Genomic DNA, 21120 nt, shown 5'->3' with positions numbered 1-21120 from the left:
TAATGCCAGAACAAGCTATAAAGGCCATAGGAGATGAATATGTGGAGATTATGGATGAGAATGATAATGAGGAAATGACTTCTCCACCCCGGGTAGAGCAGCAATTCAAGGAAGTAAAAGTAGAAAAGGAACGATCTACTATCTCGACTTGGCTCAAGGAAAGAATGACTAAGTGTGTAATGTCCCCTACCTGATCTATTTTAATATACTAAAATTGATAGATTTTCTTCAGTAAGTTATTAGTAGGTGCTTTTATATTTTCCTCATTAGATGATTAATATCATTATTAATATAGATATTAGACCTTGCTACTACTTCAGTTTTAAGGGAGAAAGGTTTACGTATGTTACCAAAGCGCTTAGAGACCAAATACAATAGGTTCCCTCAAAGTTTACAGATCCAAGCCCTTACCTATCTTGGGTCTATACCCTCAAGGCTTATGGGTCGCTGATCCCCACCCTATCTTGGGACTTAACCTATTGCTTGGATTTAGACCGCCCCTCTTTGGAACATCTCATCCCTGTCTTCTTAAATACTAACAGTACTAACATGATTTAGACCATAAGTACACTAACTTCTCATGTATTATGAATATATATGATATTAAGTACGACTGTCATACATATTGCAGTTTATAACAATATTATTACTAGATTCTGCATAACAACTTTATCGGGCTTCATATACTAAGCATACATATTGAGCACATCCCCATGCATACCACCAAGAACAAGGATGTTACTGCCTGTAACTTGATAACAATTCTGATCTGATCACACCTCTTCATCATGCATGCCCTTTCACTTTTGAAAGAGTGCAACTCTTCATTATTTCTGCCCTTTGAAAGGGAAATAACCTTTCATAATCAGGTCTGCAATTCTTATTTAAATCAGATGTGCACTTCTCCTTTCCAAATTATTCCCCTCTCAAATGAGGTTCTCTTCCCCCTTTTATATCTCACATTGTTGAGGGAGTCACAACTTTTCCTTCCATGTCTTTTGACCATTCATTAACTTAATTAAATTTAATTAACTATCTTTTTTTTATATTTTAATTTATTTTTTATATTTTTTTTTCTTTTGTATTGTAATTTTATTATTTTATTATTATTAAATTTTATTTCAATGTAGGGACATTACAAAGTGATAGTAATAGAGGAAGAGGCAACATATAACTTGGATAGCTTCTTGGAGAGGATTGGTCAGGCAATTGAGAAGAAGAAATGTAATGTCCCCTTCTCTGTAGTGATTAGTTTAGTTAGCCGTGAGCCTATTTTGGAGGCCCGTAGGCTAGTTGGGAGGAGAAATTAGGGTTTCCTATTTTCTAGGAGTATTCTTTGGTGTTTTTAGGGGGTGTATGTGGGAGTTTGACAGTTGGGATTTTGGATTCTTTTTGGGTTTTCAGAGAGCTTCAAGATGGCTCGACATGCATTTGCATTGGGCGACTTTTTTCGGACTTACTATTTTTAGTAAGTGCGACGGCTGCTCATCACTTTGGAAACACTTACTATTTTTAGCAGTATGCTATTTTTAGTAAGTACCATTTTTAGCAGGATGTTAGCAAGCATGTTCAGATGGCTATTTTCGGCAGGTCAGTTTGAGCAGTTGGTCTTCCAAGCATTTTTTGGTGCTATTCTTGGAAAGGGTTCTTCAGCTCAGTTCAGTTCTTCAGCTATTTTTGGCAGGGCAATTCTCTTAGCTTGTTTCCCCATATCCTTGGAGCTTGTTTTGGCAGGTTCAGTATTTGATGAAAAATGGTGTTTTAAATTAAATTATAACTTAAGGCAAAGGTTGGACAATTTAATTTAAAGGGATTGCTTAAGTTATATTGATATCTAAGTCATTTCCTTAATTATGTATTGGGTGATTTATTGTTGAGGAAAAATACTTCGTAAAGTGAAATATTAATAAGGCAAGATGGACGCCTTATGGAGAAATAAGTTAATTTTATAATATTTCACTTATCTACCTTGGATGCCACATTATGATTTTATTGTCATTTTTGTAAAGTATATTTGCTCCTATGAGAAGGTCGACTTGGAGAAAGGAGAAATGAAATGTAATTTCAAAATAATGTGAAGTGAATGTGCATTTGGGTTTGGCATTCATTTGGAGGGAATGTGAATTTGAATTTGGAGACACAAAGTCTATAAATAAGAGTGTTGGGCTCTTGTTTTTGGTATCCAAGAATTTTTATAATGAAATGTAGCCGAAATGCAGAGTGAAAGCTTCAGGGAATGCTTACCTCTTAGCCATAGCTTGATTTCTTGCTTGCAATACAACAACTAGTCGAGCCAGAGACTGCTCGTCATTTAGAGGAGTGGATTGAAGATAATGTTGCATATTTATATATTAGATTTCTGATTTTTGGGAGTGTTGTAGTGTTCTTGTTGCTAGTCGTGGAGTGTGCTGAAGTGGATTTTGGGTCGCAAGTCTCAGTGTGTCATTCTCCTCGTTCTGGGTATTTCATCTATCTTTCATTATGGTTTAGGCGATTCATTTTGCAAGTTTATAGAACTTAAAATGGTGTGTTGGATTTTATTTTTGCAAAATCGTACCTTAGCTGGCCGTACCATGGTTGAGCGCTTTGGAATGCGTTCATAAATTATTGGGGTTTGTTTGCCATGTTTTGTTGTCCTAGGAATGATCGCTTACCTCCTAGTGATCATTTTCTTTCAATTTCATGTCATTTGGTTAAAAATTGGGTGAATTGTGAGTGTTTTAGTGGGATTTGGTGTTGCTGGTCTATGTGTTTTTAGTGTGCTGGGAGTCTATCAGAATTAGAGTTTTTGGTGTTTGGAGTTGGTTTTGGGGTGTGCTAGTTCATTGGTGTGAAGAGAAAGGACTTGGTTTCATTTACAGTTGTTGGTCATGTTATTGTACTTGGTTCATCACTCTTATATGCTATGATTCATATTGTAATGCTGGTAGTAGTATTAACAACAGTTTCTATTGTTCTTTCTTGTCCCACTGCATAAGTGGAAGAGGCTGGCCTTGCCGCCTATCTTTGGAATAGTGATTTCCCTTAAATTGTAATCCATATTGTGCAATGTAAAGCTGGTTAGTAGTACTAACAACTATCTAATTGGATTATTGCTCTTAGTCCCATTGCATAAGTGGAAGAGGCTAGCTTTGCCGCCTATTTTGAATACTGTAATACTGTCCTCCCGCTGCATAAGCGGTAGAGTTGATTGTAATTTCATTTCTAGCCCTCCCGCTGAACAAGTGGTTGAGTGATTGCATTATTCAATTCTTTAGCTTGTCCTTGGTTGGTTTACCGCCAAGTGATTGCATTGTTTTCATTATCCCGCTGTATAAGCGGAAGGGGCTGGCTTGCCGCCCGAAGATTGTAATCATTTTCAGTTATTGGCATCTAACGATCCCCTCGACACTGGATGCTCTCACCCTCCCAAATTGGGCTCTCGGTGATCAGAAGGTGGAGGGTTACTTTCAGTAGCATTTGGTTTTCATTTCCTAACCATATCAAGTGTTGTGTTGAATGTAATTGTGGAAAAAAATAGGGAAAAATTAAGGGGGATATTACAAGAAAGCTACTAAGATTTCAAAGATCACAAGAGATAATGCAGGGTCTCGGATTATACGGATAGCTACCCCAAGAGTAGACAAACCGTAAGATGAGATCACTGTCGATGACTATGACTTGGAAACAATTGAGTTGTGTCCTGCCACTGCTGAACACAAGATAGAAGATCTGAGTGATTCAGTGAAGACAGTCTAGGATAGATTGTTGATTGAACTAGAAAACAAGAAGCTGGAAGGAGAATTGAATACCTTAACAAATTTTGTGCAGCAACTCAAGAATGCGATAAGACAAGCTGAACTTTCAAGCATGCCTCCATCATTGCTTCCACCGGATTTAGTTGATGATTTAGAAGAGATGAGGACTAACTCTCATGTGGTGAAGAGTTAGATTGATAATTCCTTCACCAAGGCAAATGAGTTTGTGGAAGAGTTAGCACACGTATTTGACACAGTTTCAGCTATCCTTGCTAGGACTCGGGTTCTCATGGCTTCCTATGATGTCTTTGCTTACACTAGAAATTTCACCATTTAAGGTTGCAAGTATTGATGGATATTCCCAGGAAAACCTTGATGAATGTTGGAGTAGTGAAGGGCGGGCAGTCATATAACTTCCATAGAAGGTATAGCACACTCAGGTTGAGAAGAGATATGCTCAAAGGTATCAGCAATGGCTGCATCCAAGTTGAAGAGATGACCAAGGTAATGCATGATAAGATTGTAGCAGCAGTTGAAACAATACTTGGGATAGAGATGAAGGAAGAAGTAGACATAGCTATTGATAGGATGATAGAAAGAGTGAGAAGTATTTTCTTTGGAACAGTTGGATCACTTTGAGAGAGGCAGTTGGAGGACATTCAGTCATTCATGACACTTATAGGCAAAATCAGTAACTTGGGGCCTGAGTGGGAGAAGATGCCAAGTGTCCCAACGAATGAGCTCGATTGCATCATGTCCAAATTTGTTGAATTTGCTTGTAGAGAAAAAGATAAGGGGGACAAACTTCTAGATGAAAGTTTATTATTATCCCATGTGTCATTGATTTTGCTCATTGGAGGATTCTTCCTCGTAGTTTGTACCAAAAAGTTTTTGCTTTCTCATTGGCTGATATTTAGTGGTATGCAATAATTAGGTATTTTGTTGTAACAAACCCTAATTAGGGTTTAGGTGGCATAATCTTGGCCCTTGATTTTAGATCAATCTTAGCCACTTATTTGTATTGAGATTACTATATAAGCTCAACTCATTTCATTTGTAAGGGATCATAAGAAGAGATTTTGAAGAATTGCTGCTTTAATGTTGCCAGAGATAATAAATCATTGAAGTGTTGGTGACTTATTGTGTTTGGAGTATTTGCATGTCTCTTCATCCTTCTAAAAGAGAAAACTAAAAAAAGAGAGAATAAATTTGTTTAAGTGTTTTAGATGAATCAAAGAACATCGTTGATGGTTAATGGTGAAATTCACATGTTATACTACTAGTATTTTGCTGATTGCTAAATAATTTTTGTGGTCAACTAAACTCCTTATTCAAGCTCAACTTCAATTGCTACTCACCCATTGATATGCATCACTTTGATGGTATCTATGTTGTTGATGGTGATTTGAACATTCTTATCTTACCTTAGAAGATCGCACTAGCTTTGTGGAGTTAGTCCTTGTATGTCAAAGCAAAAGCTTAGTTGAATTTCACTAAAGATCGTCCATTGTCCTTTCATTCCTAGCTTTAGTTTAGCATTCCTCAACCCTTAATCCTTTTGCACTTTTTTATTAATCAATCATTAGTAGTAAGTAAAGAGCCTCATTGCATATCATTCGAAAGTATAAATTAGACTCATGGAGCATCCCGCGTGTTTGAAAGATTCATCTCCTAAGAACAACTACATAAGTCCACTTGGATTACTAGCAATCACATCAACCATCAAGCTTATCCACTTGTCAAGACCTAACATTTGGCAACCTTGGAGTCACCGCAAGTGATCACTTAGTTCAACATTTGAGAGGATTTTGTTCAAGAGAGGATAAGATACCTTTGGCATTTTATTTTGTATGTGAAGTGCATAAAAACACATCAATAGGCAGTTTTGGCATGATGGACTCATAGTCATAATCAGTATGGCATAGTGTCACAGGGTGGGTTCTTTCAGAGATTGATGTGGGACCCTAAGATCGCAATAGTTTGCGGTTTTGTTCAATCATGTTGTACTGGCATTGCTTGAGGACAAGCAATCTTTGGGGAGGGAGGACTATAATGTCCCCATTTTAGGGTTCTCATGCATTGTAGTTGGTTCTGACCTTCTTGGTGTGTGTTTGTCTTGCCTAAGGAGTCCTTTGATTTCGCCAGTGAACTTAGTCAGTTTTGAGAACATTTATGCCAATTTTTGGGGTGATTTTTGGCTTTTGTCATTTTCTCCAAGAATATTGGAGAGGGTGTCTATTTATAGTAAGTCACCCAATTGACTTCATTTCTCATTTTTCACCATCGGGATCACTCCATTGTAGTCAAGCTACGATTCCAATGCATTTTGACGATTTTTGCACAAATGGGTGTACTAATGGCTTATTTTAAATTATTTTAGTAAGGTTGCTTAAATTTAATTAAAATATTTTATTTGCACATTTCTATTATAGTTCGTCGAAACTAGGATGAAATGTTTTAAATCACGGACACATAAAACAAGGACCTTGTGTGTCAAATTATCTTTATTTTATTAAAGAGATCGTTTTGGAGCTTAAATGGAACTTTAATTAAAAAGTTGAATTTTAAATTGTACTTTCCAGAAGTTTGGTAGAAAAGGTATAAAAGGCAATGGGCTCATTTTGCATTATGTGGATTATGTTCTTTGTCTTTGGTGAAACCCTTGTGGGTAGATGATTGAACCAAGTTTGTCTTAGCCTTCTGGAGGGTGGAAACCCTCTTGGAGAAGATTAGCTATAGTGGTAAGAAATCCACCTTGGTCAATGCATTGAGACTCAGTTGGAGTCTCAACTTGAGCAATACAAAGATTTGCAAGTATAGTTGTATTGAAACTTGTGAAATTTTCACTATGGTTTGTAGAAGGACAAAAATTTTGGTTTTGACAAAGTGAATTTAGATTTACTATATTGTCTTTTGATGCATTTAACAAAATATTTTATCTAGGTGTACTAGTGAGAAGGTGGTTGTGGTTTTTTAACTTTCATTACTTGGCAAAGGCATTGTTTATGTTGACATGAGTAATTCCAAACGAAACATTCAATTGGGCATTAAAAAGTGCATAAAGACAAATTTATAGAAAGGACAAACTGCATAAGTGACAAGTACTTGAAGTGGCATGGACCCCTTTTTCTGTCATCGTAGCTTCCTTCCTAAGGTCACCGCTTCAGTTTTTGGCTTGCCCATATCAAATGACACTAACATATCATCAAATTGCAGATATTAAGGAGTCGTGGTAAATAATATTTTCAGTTCACCTTATTTGAGGAACCGTGGAAAATAGAGGAAGTGAATAAGACAAAAAAAACTAGATTGTCTTTAGAGAAGACAAGAGTCCATTGGGCCTTGGTGTTTAATACTTGGTGAATTTAATTTATGTTTTTTGGGTGTGATAATATGTTGGTCAACTTTGGCATTTCCTATGAGGATGTTAGGCATGCCTTCTTGTTCTTGGTGTATGGTTTAAGCAATTTTCTACAGCATTTTGAGGGGTTGATTCCTATAGAAGTGTTTAATCCTTGATTGGATGTGGATTCTTTGGTCTAGGTGACGGGAACATCAAGATTGATTTGGAGTGGTCTTGAGGCACACATTCTAGAGGCATGATGTTTTTTTCTTGTTGGGTGACTGGAATACAATTACCTATGTGGCATAACTTAAATTTGGAGCTGGCTCCCATTGTTGATTTGATGCTAGCAGACTTGAGAACATTGAGCCAGCATTTAGGAGTTTTTTGTTGAAGGCATTACAGCCTAGTAAGTAGCTGGATGTGAGCCCTTCTTGGTGGAGTATTTGTGGTTAACAGCTCAATAGGAAGGTTGAGTGTTCAAAAGTCAGAACTGTAGACAACAATTTCTGTATGTTAATGTTCAGGTCAGAAATATAAATATCTATTCTGCCCATATTTAATTGTTGAAGTGTTATATAAATTTCTGAATTGTTATATGATGAAAGTGTTTGCAATTATTTATTCAATTGTTGCAAAATGGACTTCTTTATGCAAACATGAACATTGAAATCTGAAACTATCATTGCAAGCATATGTATAAATCGTGTTCATTATGAGTGTGTCATGAACACTTTACCAATCAGCAACGCACAAAAAATACAAAAAGTACCTTGATTCCATGCATGCAAGCAAATTGTTTGACAAAATTACCAGAGGGGAAATCGTGCAAAAAAATCTGGTAATAAACTGGGGTAGCATCTTATACTTTGAACAATTCTCTTCCTTTTATAAACTTTATTTTGGCCCATTTTTATTTTAAATTCTCTTTTCCCTCCAAAAGTTTCCTCCAAAAGTATTCACTAAAATTACATTAAAAACATATGATATAAGACTTTAATATGTCCCATTTAGATAAGCTACTTTATAATAATAATATTTAAGTTGTTCTTTTATAATGTTTTTAAATAAAGTTACAAGAACTAAGTTAAAATATTATTTTGAGATTATTGCCCTAAATTTATCTCTTAGCTTACGAGAAGTAAAGAAATAGGCCATGGGTCTCCTAATTATTTAATTCTAAAAAGGGAATGTGAGAAATGGATTAGAGGAAGGCCATATTATTCAAATTGTTTGGACAATATTTGTTGAAATATTGGAGGCAAAAAAGTTGATAATAGGAGTTGATAATTTTGTTCAATATATAATTTCATTGCCAGAAGACAAATACTTTTCTCTCTCAAGGTTCACCTTCAAATTTGGCAGCTTATATAAGCATTAATGGTGAGAAATTGTAGTTGATATCTAATGACAAGACAAAGGTATTTTCTACCAAGGATTGATGATATCATTGAAGGATCATTGTTAAAAAAGAACAAATTTTAATTCTTGAAGATAATTCAACTTTAGAAGAATTCATTAGACCAGAAGTCTGTGTGGAGGATTCATTATTAGATCTTGATAGTTTTTTGTAACACCTTGAGAGTGGGTCTTCAATGGAGGATATAGTGAATTTTCTAATATGTTTTGGCTCATCCCATCCTTAGTAGATCCCATACACATCAGCATAGAAGCAAAAGCTGAATTTACAAAATAATAGCTTTTGTACTTATTGTATGTATGCATATGTTTGGCCCTTAGTAGTTTTGTTTGTAAAAAATCGAGAAATGAATAGTTAAAAAATGTTAAATATGTTTTAGCTGAAAAAATTCAAAAATCAAGGAAACAGACATGTTCTTTTTAAATTTAAATGTGGAAAATAGTTGTTTATAAATAAAATCTCTATATATTTATTTTATTACTGTGCAAAATCAAAGGTATTATAGGTAAAAATGTTGCTGCAACTTAAAATTTGGGGCATGGCTTTAGCCTTCAGGGTTTGAAAAATAGGCATTTTAATACTACAGAGTTATTAAAAAAAATGAAAACATATGTTTTTTTTGTTTCCCCAAGTTTTTTTAACCATCGTTTTTTTTTTGTTTCCCCAAGTTTTTTTAACCGTCGTTTTTTTTTTAATAATCTACTTGCAATACAAGATATATGATAAAAAATACATATTATTGTGCTTTTCATGTTTATTGAGGTTAGTGGTCTCATTCTTTCTAAAGGCTTTCGATTTGTTTCTATCTATTCAGTTGGACATGTTAGCTCACAAACTTTTTTTGCATCTATCATTTTGAAATCATGAAGGTTTTATGAGAAACAGATACATACATGCATGCCTAAACATAGGTAGATTACAGGAGAAATCATATTTGCGAGAGTTTTTTATGAGATTACTGCATATAGAGTTAATGATGTTTATCATCACACTACCTTTGTTGCTCTTCATTTCTTGTGAGGCAGCTTTTGAAGCTGTGGACAATGACCTCAGTATGAGATTAATTTTAGTTTTTTGTGTATTTACATGCAGCTCTCCAATAAATATTGTTGAAGATGATGCAATTGATAAGATGGAGATTAAATTGGCTCCTGAAAAGAAATCAAAGCGTGTCTATGCGTCTACTCCACCTGATGTTGGTGCAAAAATCAGTCTAACACTGAAAGTGAGTTTCGATTATTTTGATAGATATGATTTGTGTTCACTTTTGATAACTTACATCCAAAACTTTACATTGTGGTGACAAAAATGTTCAATTATGTTGCCTTTACTATCCTTTGTTACTTTTTGTTACCATGGAATCCTTTTAAGATTTGGATTGTTTCAATTGATTGCATCTCATGCTTAAAGAAACATCATAGTTAGTACAGGCACAGTTCTCGTGGAAATGGTTCTATTAAATTAATGATAATTTTTTTAAATCGTGCTTGCTAGATTCCATTAAATGGTTCTATTAAATTCTTTGAATTGCGCTTGCTAGATTCCATTAAATGGTTCTATTAAATTCTTTGAATTGTGCTTGCTGGATTCCAGATGAAGTCTGTCTTGGTAATGTTCTTAGATGATTATGTGTTGAAATATGCGTTCTTGCTTGTTGGGCATGTCTTGCATCAATGGGCAATGGTAGGCCAAAATTCGAGACATTGAAAACAACTGATCCAAATGTTTGATAATGTTGAACACATCAGAATGCTGAGGCGGGGGGGTGAATCAGCATTTACTTAAACTTAAACCATTCCATTTGTAGAATAAACATTAAATCAGATTTATAGAAAGAAGAACTGAAAGTAAAGCATGCACCACAAAAATCAACACAAGGACACCAAGATTTTTACGTGGAAAACCCAATGAGGGAAATACCATGGTGAGAGTTATCTCACAATATGAATGAACAAGTTTTATAATTTGTTTTAAGGTTCACTACCTAAGGAAGTTCAATACTTGTTGGACTTGATGAGCAAGATACACAGATACATAGACTTACTGGAGAGATTTTGTAATATTCCCCTTAAATTTTCTTTTTGTTTTTAGCAATAAGAGTTACAAGCAAACACCATAAACCGTTAAGGTTAGAGAAATAATCCAAACTGCTAAAAGGGAACCCTTCCATCTTTTGTTCACCGAGAGCCCAATCTGGGAGGGTGAGAGCATACGGTGTTCCGGGGATCGTTAGCCCCATAAATCAAATTGAAATTACAATGCACAAGCGGCAAGCCAGCCCCTTCTGCTTATCCAGCAAGATAGAAACTGAACTCTTGGCGGTAAACCAGCCAAGGGAAATAACAAGAAACTGAAACTCAATCACTCTACCGCGTATTTCAGCGGGAGGACATTACATTAAGCTATCAGTCTACCGCATATTTCTGCGGGAGGACAATTGCATAAAACTTATCACTCGACCACTTATTCAGTGGGATGACTGAGTACATAAACTGAATTACAAAGCAAGAAGGCGGCTAAGCCAGCCTCTTCCACTTATGTAGTGGGTATTACAAATAAGAACAACAAGAATGATTGATCAGTACTACTGAAACAATCTTACAAAATAGAGATATGAAATAAGATAAGAATCTTAATGCTGATCTCAAACAATCCACTATCAAAATCACACCACACTTGAACACTACTACTGTTCTAATTTTGCAAGCTAGAAAACACACTATCTAGCCACTACCGGAAACACCAAAACACTCCTAACTTTCTCAAAACTAACTGGAATCACACCAAATAAAATGCAAATGACTAATATAACATAGGCAACCAATCCAATACCTCAAACTCAAAACTTGGAAGCCTTGAATGTGTTGCACGCATCCCAAGGTAAGTCTGAAAATGGCGTTACAGCAGCAAACTTCGATTTGTAACCAAAAAGTGTGATGACCACCAAAGCCACACCAAGATAGGAGAATGATTGTCTTCCTGATACTGTGATGTCCCCTTCTAGCTAGAGACATCACTCTAGCTTGTGATTAGCCTATCAAAGATCCTCGTAGGCTAGTAGGATTGGATAGAGGGTCACCTTGGCGTGGAGATCTTCCGGGGACAGAGCAGAGTACACTTCTGGGTTGCCAGAGTTTGTTTATGATGAGTTTTGCTTTGAGTTTGGCTTGGCCAGGCTATTTTTAGCAGTTGGAGATGGACCCCTGCTATTTTTAGCAGACATCACGGTCATATGGGTGGTCAACTAGTGAGCTCCAGTTTCAGACGGCATAGCTAAATTCAAAATATTTGTGGAGTTAGACAAGTTTGAATGACTTAGCATTTATTATTAAGTGATTTAATAATAAAGTTATAAAGTGACTTTATATTATAATCACTTAACTTGAGGGTCAACTCATCATTAGACGGGGCCATGTTTTTAATTAAATTATCAGAGCCAGACTATTGAAATATTAAAATTAAATGCCCATTTAATGATTAAAATCGTTTTGACACCCAAAGTGAAATTAAATGAAATTACAAGCAAAATTGTAATTAAGAGGATTAGGGTACGACTTGCAAAAAAGGATATATAGCGCTGAGTTTGGAAAGAAGAGGATGGCTATTTTATTTTGACATTGTGAAATTGAAAGGGTTTTGCTCTGGAGACTAGGGTTTTCAGCCACCATTGGAGGACGTAGTTGCTTCAATGTTCACCATCTGAGCTGATGAAATATTCAGTGATATTTGGTTTCAGGAAGACTTCATTCAGAGGTCTTATTTGCATCTAATTGCGCAGGATTGAAGAATAAATTCACGAGAAATTATTGTAGATTTATTGAAGAAATTTTGGTGATTAACAAGTACGGTACGGATTGCTACAGTACCGCCGTACGGATTGCTACAGTGCCGCGTGAACAGTACCACGTGAATAGTGCCGCCGTACGGACTGCTACAGTACCGCGTGAACAGTAATTTTTAAAAAAAAAATTAAAATTTGCAGTTTGCAAATTTTTCAACTACTGGGACAGCAAAAATCAGGTTTTTTATCTTACATTGTAATAAATTTGTTTCCCAGGCATATTCACCATAAAACAGAACAACATTCCCTTGATAGTCTCGCAAATTAATTCCAGCAGTAATATTATTGTTTCAGTATTATTTTAAGCATAGGAGTTTATTTCAGTATTGTATCATTGCTCATTATTACCAAAAAAGCACAAAAAAATCTATAAACATTCAAAAAACAAAACAAATTCAAATCTACTGCATTCAAAAGAAACAGTCAGCAGAGGAGAGCCAAGTTGGGTTCTTACAGATACACTTCCAAAGAGCCGATACCCAGAATGATGCAATCGCTTGGTTAAGAGGTATGAGCAAAATATGGTTTCAGCAACTTTGCGACCAACAACAAGGAAACACTCCAAAATCCACACAAAACTCTCCACAATTTGCAGAACACTCACGGACAACACTGGAATTACAAGAACACGGCTAGGTACTATCTTCCAAGTACGAAACTGAGACTTAGCTAGGAAGCCACAGTTCGAAGCTTAAATTTTCAATCACCAAACCGGCAGCATAACAATGCAATTTTTGTTGTTCTCATTTTTGAATCCTCATTTTTGTTTTCAAAAATGAAAGACCATTACATGAAATTTTTGTCAAAAAATGATTTTTTTCTCTATGGAACGCTTCCCAAGGCATAATTTTGCCTAATCCTTGGACTGACTTAATCCTCATTCCATCCTCGAACCACGTTTCGAATTTCATCGCATTTTGGATTCGTTTGCTATGTCTTTCTTTCAATTTCGGGTTTTTTCTCCCTGACTGCAGGTGGGAAATTTTCCTTGAATTGCAAGTTTTAATGATTTCTTTTGTTTTGGTCTTTGTAGGGAAATTTTTGGCTAATTACAAGTGCACTTTATTGAAAAAAGAACTTGTAACTTACTTTTTATTTCTCCCTTGATGCTTTTTGGCTTTTTAAGTCATAATAGGGATTTTTTGGATAAGTTACAAGTTAATTTTAAATTGCATATTTATAAATAACTTGTAATTCTTTTCTAAAACCCCTATTTTAATGTCTTTTGCTTGTAATAGGGATTTTAAACCCCTATTACATGTGTTAAGTTATTAAAACTTTTTGTAGGGATTTTATTTTCCCTTTACAAGTAATTTGTAACTTGCACATCTCTCTCCAAAACCCGATTTTGCCTAGAAATGAAATAAAGTGACATTTTAAATTTGCTATTTTGCCCAAAAAGCCCGATTTTCTCCATAAAGTGCAAATTGGGGAATTTTAAACTTGTAATTGCATTTCCAAAACCCGATTTTGCCTTGTTGAAGGAAAACTGACATTTTAAACTTGCAGTATGGGAATTAAAACCCGATTTTCTCTATTGCATGTAAAATGAAACTTGTATTTCCTTTCCAAAAACCCGATTTTCCTCTCCTAAGCCAATTTTGCCACAAATTATTCCGAATTTTTGGTGGAGAAATTCATGGAGCAAGGAGGCGTTTTTGTTGCAAGGCGATTTGTGTGAGCTATGGGACACATTGCTGCTGTTTTGGTGAATGATTCAACCCTTATTTTCTGCCAAACAGTTTACCACGTGATTCCTAAATGCACATTTTGGGGGATCTAAACTCCACGAAGTTGCAATCTCCTAGGTTGTTTTTGCTTTTCATGCCAAGGCGTTGAGGTTTGATGGAGGATTGACCACTTCTTGTGCCATTTGATTTGCATTTGGTGCCACGTATTGCTGCCCAAGGCGTTTTTGTAAAACGTGGCAAGGGTTTAGAATACAGTTTATTCTGTATTTAAGAGTTCTTCTTCCTTCTTTCAAAGATTGATCATCTTTTGAAGAGGCATTTTCAGTTTGAAGCAAGGTATGATTTCTCTTCTTTTTATGTTTCATTTTCTTGTTTTCTTGTTTTCTTGTTTTCTTGTTTTTCCTTTCTAGTTGTAAATTTGTGTATATATTTATTTTGCCCCAAAAATCAGTTTTGTGAGAGAGATTTTCCCCTTTGTAAAGCAATTTATGAATTGCATTGTTCTTCCCCATTTTCCCTCTTTACTTGTATTCAGGATTTTAAATCCCGATTACAAGTTGGATGAAAATCATTGTTCTTTCCTTACGGTTAAAAGAATTTAACCATCTTTTGTTGAAATTCCAAGTTGCAAAGATGAAAAATACCCATCCTTCCAAAATCGGGTTTGTAGAACCGGATTGCATGTCCAAAGTTCTTCCCATTTTCTTGGAACTGACATTTCCAAAATCTTCCCATTTTTATCCATCCATATCGCCTATATCCGTACTTTCCATTCACGTCATTTCCCGCAAGTCTAATTCTCATTTTTCACTCATTTCTCCATTTTCCATTTTACAAGTATACTTGTATTCGGGTTTTCAAAATCCGATTACATGTGCATTCTTCCCAACTTGTATATTTGTAAAATTTTCCCCAAGATCCGAAATTGGTAAATTTCAAGATTCCTAGTATTTCCCATTTATTTCCCATCTTTCTCTCACAAAATCGTGAAGAGCAAGGGTTGGAGTCTTCCTATTTGAAGAAGGAAAAATGTTAGTTGCAGCTGATTATTGTTGGTTGAAAATTTTGTACACTTGGGAAAATATACAAAATTGTGGTTTCAACCACAGCACACGAGTAAAAACTCTCCTAATTAAGGGAAGGCTCCCCCTATCTAACTAAAACTGAAATAAAAACAGGATGGGACAGCAATCTTTCTTCTTTTTTTCAAGAAAGACAATATCCTTTTCTCTTCACAGAAAAAGATAGCGATTGAATAACAGCAGTAACCACTTTCAAGTGAAATAAGAGAAAGGAAATGAAGTTTCCTGAAAGCGCAAAGACTTCCGTCACTTCCTTCGGGACGGGACAACAATATCAAGCTCAAAGACTTGACTATTGGAAGTCCTATCTACCCTTTGCTATACTAAATTTTACAATGAATAAAAGACAACAGCTCAAAGACTGGAATAATCTATTCTTTCAACACAAAGACAAGAACTTATGTAAACTCAAAGACTTGCTGCTATTTCTTATCGAACAGTAATTTTTCCTCAAGAATAGACGCAAGCTCAAAGACTTGCTGCTCCTTCTAGAGATTTCCTATTTTAATTCATCTTCTCTACTTGCAGCTCAAAGACTTCAAATCAGATTGGACTAAGCTCCTTTAGAAACACTTTGCATAGAAGAAATAAAAAGATTCAAACTCAAACATGTAGCTCAAAGACTTAAAACTTGAGTAATCCTTCTTTCTTATTCTTCAAAACCTTCAATTTACATACATAAGCTCAAAGACTTTTTGCTGTAAATTTGACAGAGTTTTTGCTTGCTTTCCAAAAGATGATAATTACAATGGACCTCTCAAGTATTTATAGAAGAGGAGCCTTGAGAAAAAGGTGGGAGGATCCTAACTAACTTGAGAGATTCTCTCAACCACCAAGACTCATTCAATAAATAACTGAGACTTCATTAACTAACTAAGAGTTACTCTAACTAACTAAGACTTATTCCAACTACAGTCTTAATTGGACACAACTTGTAGTTGCCTTACATGTAATTACAAAAGTGCAAGTAATGTGCAACTTGCATTTTACAAAAAATACTTTTACATGTAACTTGTCAAAACAAAATTACAACTAAAGATTACAAAAGAGGGAAAATCCAACTAAGTGTTGAAAAACACTTAAGTTGCATTTTGTGAAGACACGAATCCTTGAAATTTCTGGATGCTCACTTGTAGTTCCTCGGAATTTGGTTCATGGGTGTTCTTGGCAACAACCATAGTCTTTACAATAGTGTCGTGACAGCAGAGGAGCGCAGAATTGTTTTTATCCACGATAGACTGGATCTCATGCAAAAAGGCTTGGTGTTTCATCAATGCTTGAATTGAAGCTGCCGAGAATTGTTCGCTCCTCCATTCATTATAAATCCTCATCTGTAAATCAGCAAGAACTTCTTCTTCTGGAATCAACTCTCCATCCTGACTTACTATATTGCAAGAGGCCCTTTCACAATGTGAGACAATACCTTGATAAACTTCATCTCGGAATCTCCTTGCATCATTGATTTCCTCAATGAGGGATTTAAGAACAAGAGTCTTGTTTTCCATGAGTTCTTCAAATTCCAAGTACATGACCCTGGAAGAGATGATGGCATGCTCCTGCAAAATACTCAGTTGTTGTTGGGGCATGGTACGCTAGATTGCCAAACTTTTCTCAACACTTTCCAGATTCTTTTTGAAAGTGTTAGAAGTCTGATCCAGTTTCTCCTCAATGGTTTCCAACTTAGACATTATTTGAAAAATGTCTTTTACCACTTGTACACATTGATCATGAAGCTGATCAACCTAGGAATCCAATGCTTGTACTTTCTGAGCAACCCTTTCCACTCCACGAATCGATTCTTGGGAACCAGAAGAACCTATGGAGTTACTCCCTTCAGCAGCAGGTTTTGTGATTTTATGAATGGCTGCCACAATCTGTCGGTTTTCCTCTTCTAGCTTGTCTTTCTTCGCAAGAAGATCGTCACACCTTTGCACCAGTGAAGCAACAGAAAACTGAGCATCATATTTAATGACCTCATGTGTTTGCTTGCCCAATTCTACCCTTGTAACCTTGTAATCAGCAGCTGACATTTCATCAAGTGGTTTATCTGCAATAGGTTCCACAATTTCAGCTACTTTCATCTTGTTGCTATCAATGGTTACCCTAGAGATAGTCTTGGCCTTCTTAGCAACTTTGGATCTGGACTGTTTGAGTTGCTGGTAGTCAAAGGCATCAGGTGAGATCTCTTGCTTCTTCCTTTTTGGGGTGAAAGAACTAAGCCATGGGGGCAAAGTCATCAACTCACTTCCAGTAGTAGCCGTAGGCAAAGGAGAAGCAGTTTCTGTTTGAATTACCGTGGTCACCCTGGGAGGAATATCTGTTTGGACAGGGACCACGGTTTGCTCAGTTACCAATGGACATGAAGATTGCCTCATGAATTCTTCAAAACTAGAAGTGGAAGTATCAATTTCTGATAACTGAATGCAAGTGGGATTATCTTCAGGAACTTTCAACACACTTTCTTGTTGCCAATCAGGAGAAGGCTCGTATGTTGAAATGGGAACTGCATTCTGAGGAGACTCATCTATGAGCAAATCAGGAGGTGAAAGAGGCGTCTCAATGGAAATTGGAGGAGTGACCTCATGAGGCGAATCTGAAACTGGAGACTTAGGAGCATCGTCAGATTGCTGCCCCTTTTCTGGATTATCCAGATCGATCACCTGAACATGGAACCGTGATTTGTCCTTCCCACGAATAGTCGTCTCCTCAGGAGGAAGCACTACTGCACGACTGACTCGTAACTTGATCTTTGTGCCCGAAGATGAAGCACCCTCCTTGTTATCAATCTAAATCTCAGACTTTCATCCAAGAGGCCCCGTAGAATCATCTTCTTTACCAACCTTAATTTTGATAAGTCTAACAGCATTACTTTTCAGCCATGTGTTAGTGTTGGCCAAGATAGGCTAAAATCTGTCAAGGATGGAGACGCACTCCTTGTGTGACCATTGGATCAAAGGAAGTGGAGCTTCCTCAACCCTTCGTGAAGTGTATTCAGGATCAAGTATATGCCCGTCATCGATCATCCCTTGTGGGATATCCGCCAAGTTCAAGCCAACAATTTGCTCAACAGTGAGCTTGCAGTAATCCATCTTTAGAACTTCGGCTTCCGTGCGGAGATCTACCCAGATGTCTTCAATGCGATGAACATGCACAAAGGATTTCTTGATCTTCTCCTTCATACCTCTATAATCAAAATCAGCTCTAGGTTTGAACCTCTTAAGATTGATTTCCTGCAATTCAGCCTCCATGGCCTTAGCTTTCACAGATGTGACAAGGGAGTATCGACCAATTTTCAATGGGTTTGTGGTAGAGATCCCCATTCCAACCTTGTGTCTAGCAGACTGAAAAGTATGAACAACCATGATTTGTCTTCCCAACTCCATAAGAATTATCTTATCGGTTGGGTATCTTGGAAGCATGTATGGCTGACCATCATAGCATCCAATCCTCATATAGGTGAAGGTGGGAAATTGCAGGAACAAACACCCATACTCAAACACTTTGACCCATGCCTCATCTGATACTCTTTTATTCCTAAGATCCATGTCAAACTGACACATGAAATATCCGAAGAATGCATCTTGGACTCTTCTGAAATGCAGTCTGTTGGGTTTCAATGGCAACTGGTCATAATATTCCCAAACTGGTATAAGCGAGCGATCACCCTTGGTAGAAAGACCTGGAAAGTGTCTAAGTGACGCTGCTAAATATACCAAATAAGAATTCATGAAGGTGGTCATAGTGGTAGGAACTGCTGCAAGTTGTTCGCACAAGGCATCGCTGATGATTTCACCCCATGAAATGTGATGTGACTGCCGTATGAACATAATGAATTGATACATCCATGGCTCAAAGACATTGGAGTGCTCAAGGCCCATCATCCTACTGAGAAGAGTGATGGTGTCTCTGATCTCCCATTTGAAATCACAACGGTACAACTTTGCCCACCTTGAGAAGGAAGGACGTGGCTCTTGGATCCACCTATTGATGTGTTGCTTGCAATCTTTTTCCCTTTTCACATAATACTCTGCTGCACTTTCTTTGGTGATTTCCATATAAACAGGTGCAGGAGGTATTTTGAAGACTTTCTCGATTGTATCCGCATCAAGACGAATTATAGCTTCACCATCATCATTTTTGATGACTCTTGACTCCTTGTCAAAATGATGGGTGCATGCGAGAACGAACTCAGGTTCTAGGGCAGCCACTGGGAAAGAAGATGCATGATGGATATGGCTGTCCAACAGCTGCTGCAAGTTGTTATCTTCTGGATCTTCTACCCTATTGATGAATTCTGCCATATCAACGTGCCCTATTTCCGTGTCCCTGATGCGATCCAAAGGAGAAGAAACCTGGGAAGGTGCAACCTCATTCTGATATTTGTCATATTTGTATTTCATTTTCTTTGGAGTTGGAGATGTCGGCAAATCTGACATTGATTGTGAACCTGGAATGCTGTGATGAAGACTTAAAAGAGTTAAGGCAACATCATAGTCAGTTGCAAATATCATTCTTCCTTCTTCAAATGGGTAAAACTTTGATTTCTGAATTTCATGGTTATGAGAGAGGAAGAGGGGAAATATGTAGAAATGGGAAAATCTTGACTTTGACCAATTTCGGATCTTGGGAGAATTTTCGCAAGTATACAAGTTGGAAAGGACATACATGCAATCGGGATTTTAAAACCCGAATACAAGTACACTTGTAAATTCGAAAATGGAGAAATGGACGAAAAATGAGATTTTGACTTGTGGGAAATGATGGAAATGGAAAGTACGGATATGGGGAACATGAATGGATAGAAATGGGAATATCCGGGAAAGTCATTTTCATGAAAATGGGAAGAACTCTTCAACATGTAATCCGGTTTTTAAAACCCGAATTTGCAAGGGAGGGGTATTTCACACTTTTCAACTTGGAATTTTAACCAAAAATGATTAAATTCCTTAACCGTAGGGGAAGAACAAGAATTTCCAGCGAACTTGTAATCGAGATTAAAAATCCCGAATACAAGTAAAGAGGGAATTTTGGGAAGAACAATGCAATACAACAATTGCATACCAAGGGGAAGATTTCTTTCACAAAAACCAATTTTTTTGGGGGGGGAAGAACAACACATGCCAAAAATGCAACTAAGAACAAGAAAATAATAAAATGAAGGGAAGAAAGGAAAGAGAACATACCTTTCTTAAAAATGCAAATGCTTCTCCAATAATGCAACAATTCTTGGAATGAAGAAGCAAAACCGGTAAAAAGGAGCAATCCGTAATGTCAAACCCTTATCACGTTTTTTGCAAAAATGCCCCAAACTGATAAATGTAGCAGCAATCCCAAACTTGGAGGACCAAAATGCCAATGAGAGGGTGCATCCAAGTGGATTAGAGCAAAACGCCTAAGGAAGAAGAAGAAGGAATGATGCCAAATGTTGAAAAACGTAGCCAAAGGGAATCACGTGAAAAACGTGGCCACCATTTCAAACTCCAACGGCATCATTAAATGGCTTGAAAATCCTCCCACCCTCCACGCCTAGGTAGGAAAGGGCAAAACGATTTAGGAGAGTGGAGTAAAAACGCCCAAAAAGTGGATTGAAAGAACCACGTTTTTGCTGATTTGGCACCAAAAACCAGCAACAATAAACTCTAAATAGCGAAAAAAGTGTTTGTGAAAGCATGAGAATAGGATAGAATCCTAAACGCCTTGCATCTCCAGCAAATCTCCCCAAAAAAATCGCTTTGACATCTTCAACAAATCCATTTTCCATGCAAATCGGGTTTTAGAAGACAAATGACAAGTTCGAATTGCCCAAAATGAAGCAAATCGGGTTTTAGAGAGAAAATAACAAGTTTTATTTTCACTTTTTCCACTTACATGCCAAAATCGGGTTTTTTAAGACAAATGACAAGTTTTATTTTTTACTTTTTCACTTATCAAGTCAAAATCGGGTTTTTTGACCAAACTGCAAGTTTAAAATACTTGTAAAAGGGAAATAAAATCCCTATAACAAGT

At 36.6% G+C, this 21120-nt stretch overlaps 1 protein-coding gene across 2 annotated transcripts in view; it reads left to right on the top strand.

Moving 5' to 3' along the window:
• Positions 1-9595: 9595 nt before the first annotated feature.
• Positions 9596-21120, top strand: part of LOC131078396 (uncharacterized) — a 95671-nt gene continuing 84146 nt past the window's right edge. For both annotated transcript variants that reach the window (XM_059218404.1, XM_059218405.1), the window contains exon 1: positions 9596-9725. In XM_059218404.1, the coding sequence (XP_059074387.1) occupies positions 9633-9725 (93 nt within the window). In that variant the 5' untranslated portion in view covers positions 9596-9632. The remainder of the gene's footprint in view (positions 9726-21120) is intronic.

The sequence above is a fragment of the Cryptomeria japonica genome, chromosome 3 (assembly GCF_030272615.1).
Source record: "Cryptomeria japonica chromosome 3, Sugi_1.0, whole genome shotgun sequence".
Taxonomy (NCBI): Eukaryota; Viridiplantae; Streptophyta; class Pinopsida; order Cupressales; family Cupressaceae; genus Cryptomeria; species Cryptomeria japonica.
The sequence above is the reverse complement of the archived record's forward strand: the minus strand, read 5'-3'. Positions and strand labels throughout refer to the sequence as shown.